This window comes from Xyrauchen texanus, chromosome 15 (genome assembly GCF_025860055.1).
Source record: "Xyrauchen texanus isolate HMW12.3.18 chromosome 15, RBS_HiC_50CHRs, whole genome shotgun sequence".
Classification (NCBI taxonomy): domain Eukaryota; kingdom Metazoa; phylum Chordata; class Actinopteri; order Cypriniformes; family Catostomidae; genus Xyrauchen; species Xyrauchen texanus.
In genome coordinates this window covers 20,076,841-20,092,572 of record NC_068290.1, presented here as the reverse complement: position 1 = coordinate 20,092,572, position 15,732 = coordinate 20,076,841, and the positions used below count along the sequence as shown (strand labels likewise).

Sequence of the window (15,732 nt, the reverse complement as noted above, 5' to 3'; positions counted from 1 at the left end):
AATTTTTTTTGGAGACATTAAACAAAACAGCACGATTGCAGACTGCCAACAGAAAACTTCTGGCAAAATACAGCACTGAGTCACCATATGGTCTTTGATGACAAAATATTAATTTTACTGATACCATTCACTGATGGGCTTATGGTAAATGTATAAATGGAAAATTCTATTCTCTGCACTCCCTCAAAATTCATGAGGAAGGTCTATTGTCCACTAAAGACCACAGGACCTCAAGTTTGACTTGACAGCAAATAACAGGAGAGCAATACTAACAACAGGTCTTCAACTACCACGAGGTCTGAATGTAACAGAGCTGGGTAATGGTTCTTTCCTTAATAAATATTTAATAGAATTGTATTTCCTCTGATTCTGTTTGTTTGTAAATTTGTTTAGCCTATTCTTCATGAAATAACACAGGCGAATCCATAAATGCACAAATAACATGTGAGTCAAGAAGAGTTTTTATCATATATTATTAAAGGAACAGATCACACAAATATGAAAATACTGTCAGCATTTACTTACCCTTATGTTGTTCCAAAACCCTATAATTACTACATGGGAAACACAAAAAAAGAGACATTAGGCAGAATTTTAGGGAATGACAGCCTCAGTCACCATTCACTTTCATTGAATCTTTTTTTACATGCATTGCAAGTGAATGGTGACTAAGCCTGTCAATCCCAAACATTCTGCCTAACATCCTCAGGGTTCCATGGCAGAAATAATTCATATAGGTTTGGAAAAACATGAGGTAAATGACAGAATTAAAATTTTCTCTTAAACCTTACTTTTCACCTTTACTACAATAATTAATAAGAAAAGTAGAGAAAATAATCTTTTATGTACTGAACTCTCAGTTTCTGAGCGATCAACCTCAACAACTGTCTCCTTGGAAACAAGGAAAGCCCAAGTTATCATCCAGACAACTGCATCAACAACGTATTTATTGTTAGTGGTAGTAGAAAAGACGTCCAGTCGTTTTTGAGGACAACAATGTACAATGTTTTAGACAATAGAAGAAAAGAAATAATTTATTGTGGTTGTGAGGATTGGTTTCCCCTGTGGTGAAAATCACTTATGTTTTTCAGCTCAGTCACACACACTTGTTGCTTTTAAGCATCTGCTGATTTCATCTTTTGATCATCTTGCATGCATCAACCTTAATCTTCAGATTTTTGCATCATGGAACATATGGACACCAACATTTCTTTCATAGATATACATGTGTGCATAATATGTGTGGTAGTACTTATTATCCTTCCCTTATCTGTAAAGTTTTGCCTAGGTTTACAAATGTATTTTAGCAGCTTGTGCCACACCACTGTTTGATAGGTTTGATGAAACGCTGATCCATCGTCTCACTTCGCCATGTCCTCAGCCACCGCCTTCCCTAACTTGTCCTTTAGGTAAGCCACTTTCTGCCAGTCAGACTTCAGCTCCAGCCATTCAAAGTACGGCACCTGCAGGGGAGGACACTGACAAATCAATAGGCTGGATAGGGAGAAAGACTAGATTTCAATCCAGAAGCATAATCAATTACAGGTAACAAAGAAATAGAAGAACTGAATGCTGCTCAATTCTAATAGCTGCCTCACCTTTTCACGACAACTCTGAAATGCAGCAAATTTTAAGTCTGCCATGTGGTCAGCCAAATTAAACTCTACCCCTGAAGGTAGAGGGCTAACAGGATTGGCCTACATTCTGCAGACAGAGCCAGGGTCCTGTTAAGCAGTTCTGTCCTACTACTGCTATTTATATCCCAAAGACTGAGGGGACTGCCTGCCATGTAACTGCTAAGACAATAGGAAAAGAGCTTATTAGGCTAACTGCACTGGCACTATAAAATCTTAGTTTCCTGGAGAAAATAAGATGTACACTGTCATTATGAGTTAGAATGTCCTCATTAATCCTTCAGTCTAACCCCTAATGCCCACGTAACTGATCCTAATTTAATGGAATAGTTCACAAAAATGCATCCCTTATACTTTCATGAGAGAAGCTCATTCACAGTGGCTTATATGTTCACGCTAAAACTTGTTTGTTTTCACAAACAAAATTCTCACATGAACACGCGTTCCAATGGGAACAAGCTTCTCTCATAGCGCCCATTAATGTGCAATGGAATGAAAAGATTCTGGCTGAAAAATTACTTGAATTTGGGTTGTTTCTAACCAAAATGTACTGTATACCTTCAGAAGTCTTATATATAATGCATAAGTCACATTGTCTAATTTTATGATACATTTGCGTCCTTTAAACTCTAAAGTGAGGCACAACATGTGCTACATGTTTATGACAAAAATCCTAATTGTCGTCTATTGCTCTTGATATTGTAATCATGATGATTGATAGGGCTGAAACGATTAGTTGACATTATCGACAATGTTGACAATAAAAAATGAAGAGACATGAGATCAGATATTAAACTAATGATGACACGTGAGAGCAGCACTGTACCTCGTGCCTGACTGAGAAAAGGAAGAAAACAGCTCACAGTCCAGAAGCAGTTTCCAAACAGCTTCAGGTATGAGGGAATTATACAAAAATACCAAATAACTAAATATAGAAGCACTCTCGTTGTGAAATACAGCGGAGCTGGAGCTGCCATTGCCTTAAGCACAAATTGCATTTCACAGCATTTTTAAAGGAAACACCTTGCCATTATATCTTTAATAAAGTTCAAATAATAAGGAAAAAGGCCATGTAAATAAGTATAAACTCCACACTGGCATTTCACTGTGCAGTCAGCGCCGCTTCTATGAGTCACATGAAGGGGGAGAGATTGAGATGGCACCCGGCTGATGTACACAGTGATGCTCGTCACTCGTGCGCACTTGCTCCAGTTAGATTATAACCTGATGGTTTGAATATAATAAATATTTAAAAATATATAAAAATCCTTAAAACAAAATACATTTACCTGAAGCAACATATAATGTCATATTTAGATTGCTTTCAGAGAATAGGCCTTGAATATAATTATGTTTTGACTTTACTGCACTGGCAGAAGAATAAACGAGTGAAAAAATAAATACACTTATATACAAATTTGAAAGCAAATCTAAATATATTATGTTATATTATATTTTTAGACATTTTTAAATGAAAAACAAGACTAAACACTTTACTGAATTAAACTTAATAAAAAGTTATTTATTTTCCCCTTAAATTCAATGAATGTCATTTAGAGGAATTTTTAAAAGATGATTTTGTCCTCTTTATTATTAGTAAGCATGTTTATTAAAACCTTTTAAGTCAAGGTACAAGGTGAATAGTCAGTTAAAAGCTCAGAGTGTAAAGACGCTGACTACCACCTCTGGAGTCGAGAGTTCGAATCCAGGGTGTGCTGAATGACTCCAGCCAGGTCTCCCAAGCATCCAAATTGGCTCAGTTGCCAGGTTTTATGCAAGTTAAATTTGAGACTTTTATAAGACCTTTTTAAGACCAACTAAAGAAAATTTAAGGAATCAATATCTGTGTGTTTTTTTTAAATGAGGGGTCATACAAATTTAATTTAGTTTTTATTTAGTACTGCCCCAAAGAAGCTATTTGACATAACACATATATAGGACACAACAAAATAGTAACTGGATTTCCATACATGATCCTGTTCAAGAAGTTTACTTTCCCTTGGTTTCTAATATGGTGTGTTGCTTTCTCGATGATCAATGATGGTTGTGCAATAATAGTTTATGAATCCCTGTTTTGTCCTGAGCAGTGAAGATGTCCACTTTTCTTAAGAAAAACCCAACTACAGTAACATTATTTGGTTTCTCAGCATCTTCTGCACATTTGAAGTCTTCCCGACAGTGGCTATATATGAGGTACAGATTTTGACAATTGAAGGATAAATACACAACTATTACAAAAGGTGCAAATAATTATTGATGTTCAAGAAAGCAACATAAGAAGCAAGGGGTGCAAACGTTTGAACAGTATGATTTGTGTAAATAGGAGTCAATTTTTTGTTATGTAGCTTTTGAAGGGCATTACTACATACAAAATATAATCTCTTATAGGCTATTTGTATACATTCTGAAAGGGGCGTGGAAGCTTATAAAAACAAAAGGGTTATGCAGACTTCTGCACTTAACTGTATAGGCTATATAGTTTGTGAAAATATATATTTTATTTGAGATTTAGTTTTTTCACGATTTAACCACCTTTTAGCTTTTTTTAAATTGACAAATTCCATGTAGCCCATCCTATCCATATGATGTCATATTGCTTGTGTAATAATTAAATGATTTTTAACATTGCAACCAAAAATTCAAAATACAAACCCCACATCGAAATGTATATAAGTGCTTGTACTATGTAAAAAGTGCAGTGTAGCTGTCTAAATGTGACATTGTCTGATTGTATCCGTGCTCATGGGGAAATGAACATTACAGAAAAATACAGAAAAATACTGAATACATATTCACGTGCTGCATGAAGTGGATGAAATGGTTCAGCTTCTTTCAGCTAGTTGTTGAAAACAAATGTTTTATTGGTGCATTTCTAGGATGACAAAGAGTGCGCGCCAAGCGTATGACACCATTGTCATGGTATCCAGATATATTTCAGCAGATTTGCAGAAAGACTAGAATGAAAGTATCATCAAATCAACGTGCAAAGCTTCATAATTGCTTCTCTGCAAACGATACCAAAGACAATAGCGAGAAGTAAAATGAATACATCAAATGTAAGTAGAAAAAAATCAGTGTGCCTATCAGGTGAAACCAGGATATAATTACAATGTTTAGAGAATTGTCGAGACACACCTCTTCAAAACAGGATGTCTGGTCACCCTACTTAAATGCAACAAGAAAACAATCCCACAACAAGAAAACAATCCTTCATACAACATTTAATGCTATGACCTTATGAATTAAAATCTTGTTGCTCCGATTTAAGACCTTTTTAAGGCCTTATTTTGCGGAAGGGCGAATTAAGACTTTGAGACCTTTTTAAGACCTGCGGAAACCCTTTGCTAGGGAGGGAAGAGTCAGATGGGGTAACCTCCTCGTGGTTCCTATAATGTGATTCGCTCTTGGTGGGGTGTATGGCAAGTTGTGCATGGATCCCACGGAGAATAGCGTGAAGCCTCCACACGCGCTATGTCTCCGCAGTAACACGCTCAACAAGCCACGTGATAAGATGCGCAGATTGACGTCTCAGACGCGGAGGCAACTGAGATTTGTCCTCCGCCACCCGGATTGAGGCGAGTCACTACGCCACCACAAAGACTTAAGAGCACATTGGAAATGCCAAATTGGGGAGAAAAGAGAAAAACAGCTAATGATTGATAGTTGCAATAATCGCCCGAACAGTAGAATAATCATTAGATTAGTCAATTATTCAAAATAATTGTTAGTTGCAGCTCTAATGATTAATGCTGATCAATAGAAGTGAATATATTGAATCACATATTTTATTGCCGTTTTAAACATCAATATATCAACTTCACTTTGGCCCAATTAGTAGCATGATAAACCTAAACAGAAATTGAGAAATGCATCAAAAACAGAACTCACCCTTTACATTTAGTAACGCTGACACTCACAGCAGGTTTACACTGTTTGAGTTCCGCAGTTCAGCGCAAGCTTACTGATGCTCCACACAGAGTTCTGCACTCTCCCGAATGCTCTCGTTATTAAAGAAGACTGCGTCTAAGCCTCGATTATAATGTGAGCCTTCCAGTTTTGTCGCATCACTTTTTTGCAGTGTATTTACAGTCTCCATGTAACAAAATAAAGCATCTGGGCATAAGACAGTTTAAAACTTGTGCATTGGGATTGTTTGTTATTACTTATCGGACTTTAGTTTAGTTCACTTCACTTTATTGTCCAGCCATGGCTGAAAATTGTCTTTGGTCTCAACAAAAAACCACAAACAGTTACAGTTGAAGTCAGAAGTTTACCAACACCTTAGCCAAATACATTTAAACTCAGTTTTTCTAAATTTCTGACATTTAATCATAGAAAACATTCCCTGACTTAAGTCAGTTAGGATCACAACTTAATTTTAAGAATGTGAAATGGCAGAAAATTAGTACAGAGAATTTGGTAGCATTGCCTTTAAATTGTTCAACCTGGGTCAAACTTTGTGGGAAGCCTTCCACAAGCTTCTCACAATAAGTTGCTGGAATTTTAGCCAATTCCTCTAGACAGAACTGGTGAAACGGAGTCAGGTTTGTAGGCCTCCTTGCTCGCACACGCTTTTTCAGTTCTGCCCACGGATTGAGGTCAGGGCTTTGTGATGGCCACTCCAATACCTTGATTTTGTTGTCCTTAAGCTATTTTGTCACAAATTTGGAGGTATGCTTGGGGTCAATGTCCATTTGGAAGACCCATTTGCGACCAAGTTTTAACTTCCTGGCTGATGTCTTGAGATGTTGCTTCAATATATCCACAAAATATTCCTTTCTCATGATGCCATCTATTTTGTGAAGTGCACCAGTCCCTCCTGCAGCAAAGCACCCCCAAAACATGATGCTGCCACCCCCATGCTTCAAGGTTGGGATGGTGTTTCTCATCTTTAGCCAACCAGTTCAATTTGTATCTCCTCAGACAAGAAGACATTTCTCCAAAAAGTAAGATCTTTGTCCCCATGTGCACTTGCAAACTGTAGTCTGGCTTTTTGATGGCAGTTTTGGAGCAGTGGCTTCTTCCTTGCAGAGCAGCCTTTCAGGTTATGTTAATATATGACTAGTTTTACTGTGGATATAGATACTTGTCTACCCGTTTCCTCCAAAAACTTCTAGTCTTGTGGAGGTCCACATTCATTTTTTCTTCTGAGGTCTTGGCTGATTTCTTATGATTTTCCCATGACGTCAAGCAAAGAGGCACAGAGTTTGAAGATAGGCCTTAACATACATCCACAGGTATGCCTCTAATTTAGTACACCTTATTGAAAAAACTTATTGTATAAAGACTTGACACAATTTTCTGAAAATTTCCAAGCTGCTTAAAGGCACAGTTAACTTAGTGTATGTAAACTTCTGACCCACTGGAATTGTGATATAGTAAATTATAAAGTGAAACAATCTATCTGTAAACAATTGTTGGAAAATGTACTTTTGTCAAGCACAAAGCAGATGTCCTAAAAGACTTGCCAAAACTCTAGATTGCTAATATTAAAACTGTGGAGTAATTAAAAAATTAGTTTTAAATGATGATTTCAACCTACGTGTACGTAAACTTATGACCAATTTAAGTGTCTGATTAACCATTACCATTTCACTGTGCAATGATTGGTTAGAAAACTGCTGCAAACATGTTGTAAATTAGAACCTGACACAACCGGAGTAGACACATGGAATACTGTAATTGTAATTTTTTAGAATGACATAATTGTGGCAGCCATAATTTGATTAATTGTGCATCCTTAGGCTCCATCCAATACCACTGCATTGAAAAGACGGCTCCGCGACATTCCTTAAAACATCTCCTTCTGTGAGTCGATTATGAAATAATTTTCATTTTTAGGTGAACTATTCCTTTACACTATGCTAACTAAATTAGCTTAGATCTATACAAACACTGCTAATAATTTATTACAAAAACGTTTAAACATTATTGCATGCTCTTTATAATACTTGCTTCTAATAAAAATTTTGAATATTTGCCCATCATCCCTGGCAACCAATCTCCTGATTTTAACTGTATTACCGGCATGAAAACATCCATAAGATGCATGCATGCATTAAAAACTGCTAACCTTGCAGCTCATAATACTTCCATTAGCTAAGATTGGCTTTCATCCCTTCACCTCTTCTTTCACTTTGTATATCTCACCTCCACCACTATAAAACCAGCCAGCCGTAGGTGGCGTTTCTGCATTGCAAAGCGCCCCAGAAGATCCTTGCTCCTGAGACAAAAGTTAGGAAACTCCAAAGCCACAAATGCTATCCTGCAATACACACAAACACATTCACAGTCAGAAACCATGCATCTTCATTTGAGAACAAGTGGACAAATCATTCAAACCATTCTGCATACATACATGAGATTATACATGTCCTTTAACACTCACCGTCTTGTCCCTGCAGGTAAGGCACCAGTCCCACCACCTCCAGGTAAGTGAGGAGCTTTTATGTTCTCTAAATCAATAATTTTATTTTCTGAATCTACTACAAGCTCTCCATCTGTGGTGAACAAATCAATCAACATATTCGCAGATTACCAGGGGGTGCTAATGAACTAGAATTAAACACATGACCTACATGCTCGAGCATAATAAACATGCACTTTCTGACTTGAAAAGTCCACACTCACCAATAGTCCAGCCGTATACTGTTTTTACAGCAGTACGGAGGGCCTGTGTCCGACTGTTGGTCAGGCTCTTGAGGGCTGTGTGTAGGCTGCTTTGAAGAGGAGTGTTGGACTCCACTTTGCTCTGAGGAACTGGCAGCAGCACAACGGGGGATGCAGTGGCTCCAAGAGGCTCCAGCTGAGAATAGGCAGAGATATGTAATAATTTCTGTCTATAGTTCTCGGTCTGGCCCACCCTGCCACCTGCTGGAAAGGTCAGGAAAAGATATGAAATTCAGTTTGAATGGCCTGCAAATCTTCACTGAAAAGTAAAGCTATACTGCCATCATGTGACTCAAAAGAGACCAGCAAAGAACATTAAACTTGTATTCTGGTGTTACATTAGAACATTCAAAATGCAGATTTAGCAATATACCAAGAGAGAATTTTCTCAGAATTGTATTATTAATTTCAATCTAACGTACCTGAAAGTTTCATCTGAAAGGCAGGCTTTGTAACAGAGGTGATGTAATCAGGCTTGGCCTGGTTCAGTACACACAGTGACCAAACCACATCTGTTTTCAGAAAGGGCTCTAAATTTTGAAAGGAACTTTCCAAAGCTGCATGCACCTACACCCACAAAATAAAATACACTTATTACTTATATGTAAAGACAAACACATTCATACACCACATTTATAGGCCCTTTCCCACCAACAGTCCAGGTACATTTTCCTTGGTAACAAGATGAGAACACTTAAGAGGAGGTGCACACCCAGGAGAATTTTTATTTCTTGCATTTGTACTCACAAAGTAACCCCCTTAGTGATGTCATCTAGTATCAACCATTTTTCCTGTGACGATGTTTGAATGAGTGATTCAAATCGCAACAACAACAAATAAATACAATTAAAAATCTAGCTGCAAGCAGCGATGACAGGCCCAAGCAACAAGGGTCCATTTCCACTTGCTGGATAGCGGTGAACCATCAGCTTCATGGGAGAAATATGATCGGGAAAAAAATCTTGAATGACCGTGATCGGAGATCACCAAAAAAACTTGGAAGTCACATGGTAAAAAAATACAGTAGAACTCAGGGCTGTTTAATAATGAAAGTAAGAGTATTTCCACATGACAACAACTAACAGGATTAGGACTAAACAGCTGTGTGGCCACAAAAAAGCCACATGTTATTGAGAAAAAAAAAAAAGAACGACTTAAATTTGCTAGGGAGCATAATGATGGACCAATGGAAAAAGGTCATGTGGTCTGATGAGTCCAGATTTACCCTATTCCAAAACGATGGGCTTGTCAGGGTAAGAAGGGATGCGCATGAAGCAATGTACCTGTTGTGCATAGTGCCCAATGTACAAGCCTCTGGAGGTAGTGTTATGATCTGGGGTTACTTCAATTGGTCAGGTCTAGCTCAAAGTTTTGCTGCAATAAAATGAAGTCAGCTGACTACCTGAATGTACTGAATGACCTTATCCCTTGAATGGATTTTCTCCCCCTGACGGCACGGGAATATTCCAGGACGACAATGCCAAGATTCATCGGGCACAAATTGTGAAAGAGTGGTTCAGGGAGCATGAGGAATCATTTTTGAACCCCATTGAAAGTCTTTGGGATGTGATGGAGAAGACTTTACAGAATGGTTTGACTCTCCAGTCATTAATACAAGATCTCAGCCAAAAATTAATGCAACTCTGGACTGCAATAAATGTTGCAGTTGTGGTGCTGCACAAGATTGTTGAAACAATGCCATGATGAATACGTGCCATAATCGAAGCTAAAGGCTGTCCAACGTATGCAACTTTTTTTTGGGCCAGGCATTATAAAGGAATTAGAAAATGAACGCAATACTCTGAGTAGCACGCTAGCAGCTATAAGTTTGTTTACAAATGGTGGCAGATTCCTCACAACTCTTTGTGCATAATAGGCTTTTGTTTTGACCAATCACAGATTGCAGCACCTCCCACAGTCCCTCTATACCCCCAAAAGTTCATAACAAAAAGTACTATAGTTCCTCAGGTGCAAAAATAAAATGTAAAGTACTAGTCGTGGGTAGTACCTTAAACAGGCAACAGTCTCTGCAGTGGGAAAGGGCCTAATGCAGTTACTTAAATACAGAGATTACACAGAAATACCCATTAAACACAAAAATGAATCAGATTAATGCAGTTGATTAAAACAATGCTAAAATATTCCTATAATTATTTATGTACACCAGTTAAATTTTTTCCCCTCTTATTGGTTACCTTTGGGTAGAAATCCGCCCCTTCGCTGAGATGGAAGTTGAGTTTGGCGAAAGACATGAGGAGATTACACACTTGCAGAGTGCTGTACTTTTCACTATTACTCACATAGTGCTGAAAAAGGAAATACATTGCAACAAATACATTTTTGTGAAAACAGGTTGCATTATGTGCAGTCACCACAGAAAGATGTGGAAATATCTAAGAACTAGGCTCTAACCTGAGCAAAGCCTTCAAACAGAGGAAGGTGTAGCCACTTGAGGAAGGCCAGAGACTTGGCACAGCGTGTGACGTCAAGTGAACTCAGTTCTGATAACCTTGGCAATAACTCTGCAGCTATTCTCTGGAGCACCTGTGTCTGGTGAAAATTCAGCTTACCTTTTTTTGAGAGAAAGTATGAGAAAACACAATTAGGTAGGCATTCTTTATAATTTTTTTTGGAATAAATTCTATATTCATATTTTAGTTATTATATTTACAGTTAAAATATATTCTAGGGGTAATGAACAAAATCAGAGCAATTTTGTATTTATATTAGGGGTGTAATAATTCATTCATCTCGGTGGTTCGGTTCAGTTCGTTTCACAATTCTTTAAACTAAGCTTGAATCAAGAAAAGTTCAAATAGAAAGTTTTGTATTATTATTTGGATTACTTTATAGACAAATGCAAAACAGTTTATTTCCTGACAGTTTAAAAATGTCAGTGTACTGTTCTTAAACGTGCTAAAAATTCCAACAGAAATGTACTTGGACTAAAAACAGTCCAGAACAGGGCAATGGTGGCACCAAAAAGAAATATTAATTAATAATAACTCCTTATCTTCCTTTACTTGTACATGGGTCAGAAACTATTAAAAACTTGGCCTACCAAAGTGTCACTGATTACAAACATTTAAAATATTTTAAATTACAATTTATCTTTCTAAAATATTACTGTCCCTGATTACACCTAAAATTTATATTCAAAAATACATACTTAATAGATGTGCATGCTTATCCAGTTAAATAATAATAATTTACTGATGAAATCAAATCAGACATGACATTTGACATTAGGATTATATTCCCCCATAGCATAATTATACAAAATATTCAGCATTATATATAGTAGATTTAATATGGCACCCTCATTAAATCTCTGTTAACTTAAATTTTCTATCGTGTGGTCAGAGTAGATCACTCTTGCGCTTCAAACGGACGTCTCTCTCCCGCTGCTGGTTTCACTTTCAGTTTCCACAGTTTCAGCCATAATCTCATTGTAAAACACTGGTGGCTGTTAGTGTGCAATTGTATTTTAGAACTTCCTGTGTCCAGTGAAGCAATTTCAATTTGTATGCCTGCGTATGCTCAGGACGTTGCACGTATTGGATAGAACAGACGCAATAATTATATTAATAAAACATTAAAAACAGTCCTCTCCATGTTGCGCATTGTCACATTTTTAACCGCAATGTTTCGTGCCACAATAAACCGTTACACCCCTGTGATGATTGGGACGAGGTTGTGTGTCTATCTGCAGGAGAGAGAGTGGTAAGGCTTGTCACCTCTCCAACACCTGTTTCTTTTTGTAGTGATGGCAGAGGGAGAGATAAAAGGCACACAAGGCATCAGAGTGACAGAGAGAGACTGTACCCGTGTGCTCTCGATAGAAGCCTTTATACGTTTGTGTATAACTGAGCCACTGAGTGCCTTTTTGTTTATGTTTTATGAACGACGCTGAAGAGTAATAAAAATACTCATGTTGACAGTTCGCTGCCTCCTGACTCCTTCATTTCCCAGATAATGAATCTTCTACGATCCCTAATTTATATCATTTGATACATTTTTTTAATCCAGTGAATTTAATATTTTACAAATGAGAAGCATTTAATTAAATATTATTATTTAATTAGAAGTCTAATCAAAAACTCAAATTAGAGTCAAATAAGAGCAAATAAAAACCTGCGAACCATAAGCATATGCAACGTCAAGCAGCAGTGATGTTTTCAGTTCCACGGAAGGTTTCTGGTTCAGGTGATATGAGAGTGCCCGCAACAAAGGAACGGTTCTCCTGTTTTGAGAGGCCAATGAAAATGCCACCCTGCGGATATCCTCTGCGCTGAAGTTCTCAGAAAATTCCAGGGCCTGGACAGCACAAGACACAGCTAGGTGTTAGACAAGCCTCATAGAACATAATGTTAAATATAAAAGGAGTGCATTCACCTTGTCCTGTAGTTTGTCCATGAATGATGGGGAGAGGAGTGAGGCATGGCTCATGAGAATGGTGATGGTACGAGGATCACACAGCTCAGTCCATCGCAGCTCAAGCTGCTTCAGCAGGGTTTTGGTAAGAGCTTCATGTTCCTGCCTATCAAAATCCAAACCCCAATATTACCAGAACATAAAAGAAACTGACAAAACCTTCTGGCCAAACCTCAGTCTCATGATCCACAAGTTGTTTTTTATTTTTGCCTATTTAGTCAACAGTTTAGTCAAAAGGACATTGATGTCAGTATCCTGACACACTCGGAGGAAGGCTTCGTTGGCCGAAATGCATCAGTGTGCAAGTGAATGGTGGGCAGAACTTTGAAGGTCCAAAAAGCATTTAAAGCCAGCATAAAGTAATCCATATGACTGAAGTTGTTAAATCCATATCTTCAGAAGCAATATGATAGGTGTGGATGAGAAACACCCTTTTTACTATAAATTCTCCTCCTTGCCCAGTAGGTGGCGATATGCATGGATGAAGAAACAAAAGAAGAAGAATGTGGAAGTGAAAGTAAATGATTTATAGTAAAAATATACCTGTTTTGTCCACTTTGTGATAGTGTCTCAGCCCACTATTCATCATCATTATTTTTTGGAACCCAGTCAACTTGAATATGATATTATTGTTATATTATAATATTATTGTACAATAGTAATATAATTCTGTAATATTATGTAGTATTACTGTAAAAAACATCTAAACTTCGACAGGGCATTGCTGTGCGATTCAGTTATACCAATAAGTTCTAAACCGTCAAGCTTTTATTTAGGCGAAATAATGCAAGAAAAGTCTGTGTAGCTTAGTTCATATTTACAACAGCTGTAAAATGTGCTTCTTATTTTAACATCTCTTCCTCAGTCCACAAATGCCAGTGCCATGGTATTGTTTTATTTGTATATTAACATATAGCAGCCAAACATATTTGGAATTAAGCAAAAGTGAAAATAAAGTGAATCTGGAGCGCTTTAAATATAACACGCTCAGTACTCTTAGGCAAACAGAACCTAAATCAAAGCACATCTGTTACTCTAAACACGAGATAGAGTAATGGAGCACAAAACTGCTCTGAAAACACTAATTCACTAACATAATACAGGACAGAGCAGCACACATAAACTTTGAAGAGAGCAGCACAATCAGACTATTTATTTATTTAATTAAATCGCAGTCCTCTGGGGTTAAACGATTGTACAAGGTCATATCGCAATTTCGATTAATAGTTCAGCCCTAAAGTGATTGTGAACCCTACCCTTTACTGCTTTGAAATGCTACCCAGTCCACCAGGTAGGCAAGGTGACGGTAAGTGAGGCGCCGAATCCTCCAAAGCACTTCATTCTGGAGAGAGTGGAGCAGAGGGGCATCAGAAGGGAGACCCAACATGGTGAGAGCACGCAGGAGAGCCACTAGAGACCCATTCCATACTGAAGACACCTGATAGAGAAGGTTAGGAAGAAGACAAAGATTACTCACCACTGTTTCCATCTCATCTTGATCATTTACAAGTGGATCAGACCTGGTTGTTATAGCTACCTGAGAGTTTACTGTCTCCAGCATTTTTTCACAGCGTGGGTCCTGCAGAATTCCATCTCCACCCTTCTCCATGACCCTCAGACTTAGCTGGATCAGACACCTGGCTGCATCACCAGCAGATCCACCTTGCTCTGCCCATAACTGAAGCACTTCCTGTGGAGTGGCTGCCTTTTCAACAAGTCCGACTATTTCGGAGCGTTCATATGGAATTGGGGACTCCTCCATCTTGGCCAGTTCACTGCTCTGACAGAGGTGCCTAGAAGCAGGCTGGAGCCAAGACAAGGACAACGAGCATGCTGGCTCTGTGGAGTGCACTGTGGGCATCTGTAGTCGGACTGAGGCTGCAGCAGCCTGAGGGCAGCGAGGAAAGTGTCGCACCCATCTCCACAGCAGCCTGGTGGTCATTTTGGAGACGGGACTTCTGGTGATCAATAAAACAATCAAAGCATTTGCACCCACATCTCACCTGGCCACCTGAGAACGCATGACATCACATGTTAAAAAAGCTTCAATTCTGAGGAAATATATTCTTACAGCTCACATTGCCCCAGACATAAATAACACAAGTAAGATATAAATATGTGCTGATGTGTTGCGGTTCTGCAATATTACAATCAATTATATTTAACCGATTCTACTTTTACACGAATGTTGTTGTTTTCAACAGAAGAATACTGAGCTTCCTCACTGATCGATTATACTGCATACAAACGCCTTATACAGATATGTACAATTTGTGAATTACCTGACAGTCTGTCACTGAGCTGAAGTCTATTCTGACCTTGCCGATTTGAAGAGGCGCCGCAATGAGCTTACGAAACTGTCAACATTACCATCAAGAACGTTTGACGACCTAGAATACATTTATACACTTTAGTAAACATTTTAACGCAGCTGAACACAGCTTGAGCTGTCACTACCAACAGAACAAATATTGCTCTCTTACCTCATATGGTTTTTTTTTAATAAATCAACGGCGACGACATTTACATGGGCGAAGACATAGACAACAGCCGGAGTCGCGTAGTTTTTGCGTCAGTGAACCTGCAACACGTGGTTTCAACAGCACATCTCAATATACCTTTTTCACAGATGAAAATATTTAACATTTCCAATCGTACCAAAAGAAAAGGAAGTCCACTTTAAAACTCTTAATGGAATACATCCTTCTGGAGATTTTTTAAGATGCAGATTTGGTCTAGAGTCTAGACCATACATTTTGCTCATTTTGTGATGAACAAATTGAAACGAAAGAACACTTATTTTATGAATGTAAATTTGTTAATGCCTTCTGGGAAGATTTACATTATTGGTTATTTCCAAAATGTGACAATTTCTCTGAATTAACAAAAGAAAATGTGATATTTGATATATTTGCTAAAGAGAGAACACACGACTTAGCAATTACCATAATTATTATTCTTGGGAAATTATTTTTACATAAAAGTAGATTCTATG

General features: G+C 37.9%; 1 protein-coding gene across 4 annotated transcripts; it reads right to left on the bottom strand.

Moving 5' to 3' along the window:
- Positions 1-442: 442 nt before the first annotated feature.
- On the bottom strand, positions 443-15,298 carry tbrg4 (transforming growth factor beta regulator 4). Of its 4 annotated transcripts, none has more exons than XM_052144146.1 (13): positions 15,221-15,290; positions 15,020-15,127; positions 14,275-14,748; positions 13,994-14,175; positions 12,699-12,843; positions 12,446-12,620; positions 10,716-10,873; positions 10,499-10,609; positions 8,726-8,870; positions 8,265-8,504; positions 8,023-8,134; positions 7,785-7,899; positions 443-1,463 (listed from the first exon to the last, which is right to left on the bottom strand). In XM_052144146.1, exons 3-13 carry the CDS (start codon positions 14,677-14,679, stop codon positions 1,362-1,364), a joined length of 1,890 nt encoding a protein of 629 aa, XP_052000106.1. In that variant the 5' UTR covers positions 14,680-14,748; positions 15,020-15,127; positions 15,221-15,290; the 3' UTR covers positions 443-1,361. The 4 variants fall into 4 exon arrangements, with proteins under 4 accessions (XP_052000106.1, XP_052000105.1, XP_052000103.1 ...); XM_052144145.1 differs by having other exon boundaries at positions 8,265-8,507; positions 14,275-14,695; XM_052144143.1 differs by having other exon boundaries at positions 444-1,463; positions 8,265-8,507.
- Between the last annotated feature and the right edge of the window lie 434 nt (positions 15,299-15,732).

What these genes read in the sequence shown, in the direction of transcription:
- tbrg4 (XM_052144144.1), bottom strand. Translation starts at nt 14,679, where the DNA reads ATGACCACCAGGCTGCTGTGGAGATGGGTGCGACACTTTCCTCGCTGC. An exon ending in TGGAGACAGTAAACTCTCAG is followed by an intron (nt 14,176 to 14,274) that starts GTAGCTATAACA and finishes CTTCTCTATCAG; the next exon opens with GTGTCTTCAGTATGGAATGG. An exon ending in TGGACAAACTACAGGACAAG is followed by an intron (nt 12,621 to 12,698) that starts GTGAATGCACTC and finishes TGTGCTGTCCAG; the next exon opens with GCCCTGGAATTTTCTGAGAA.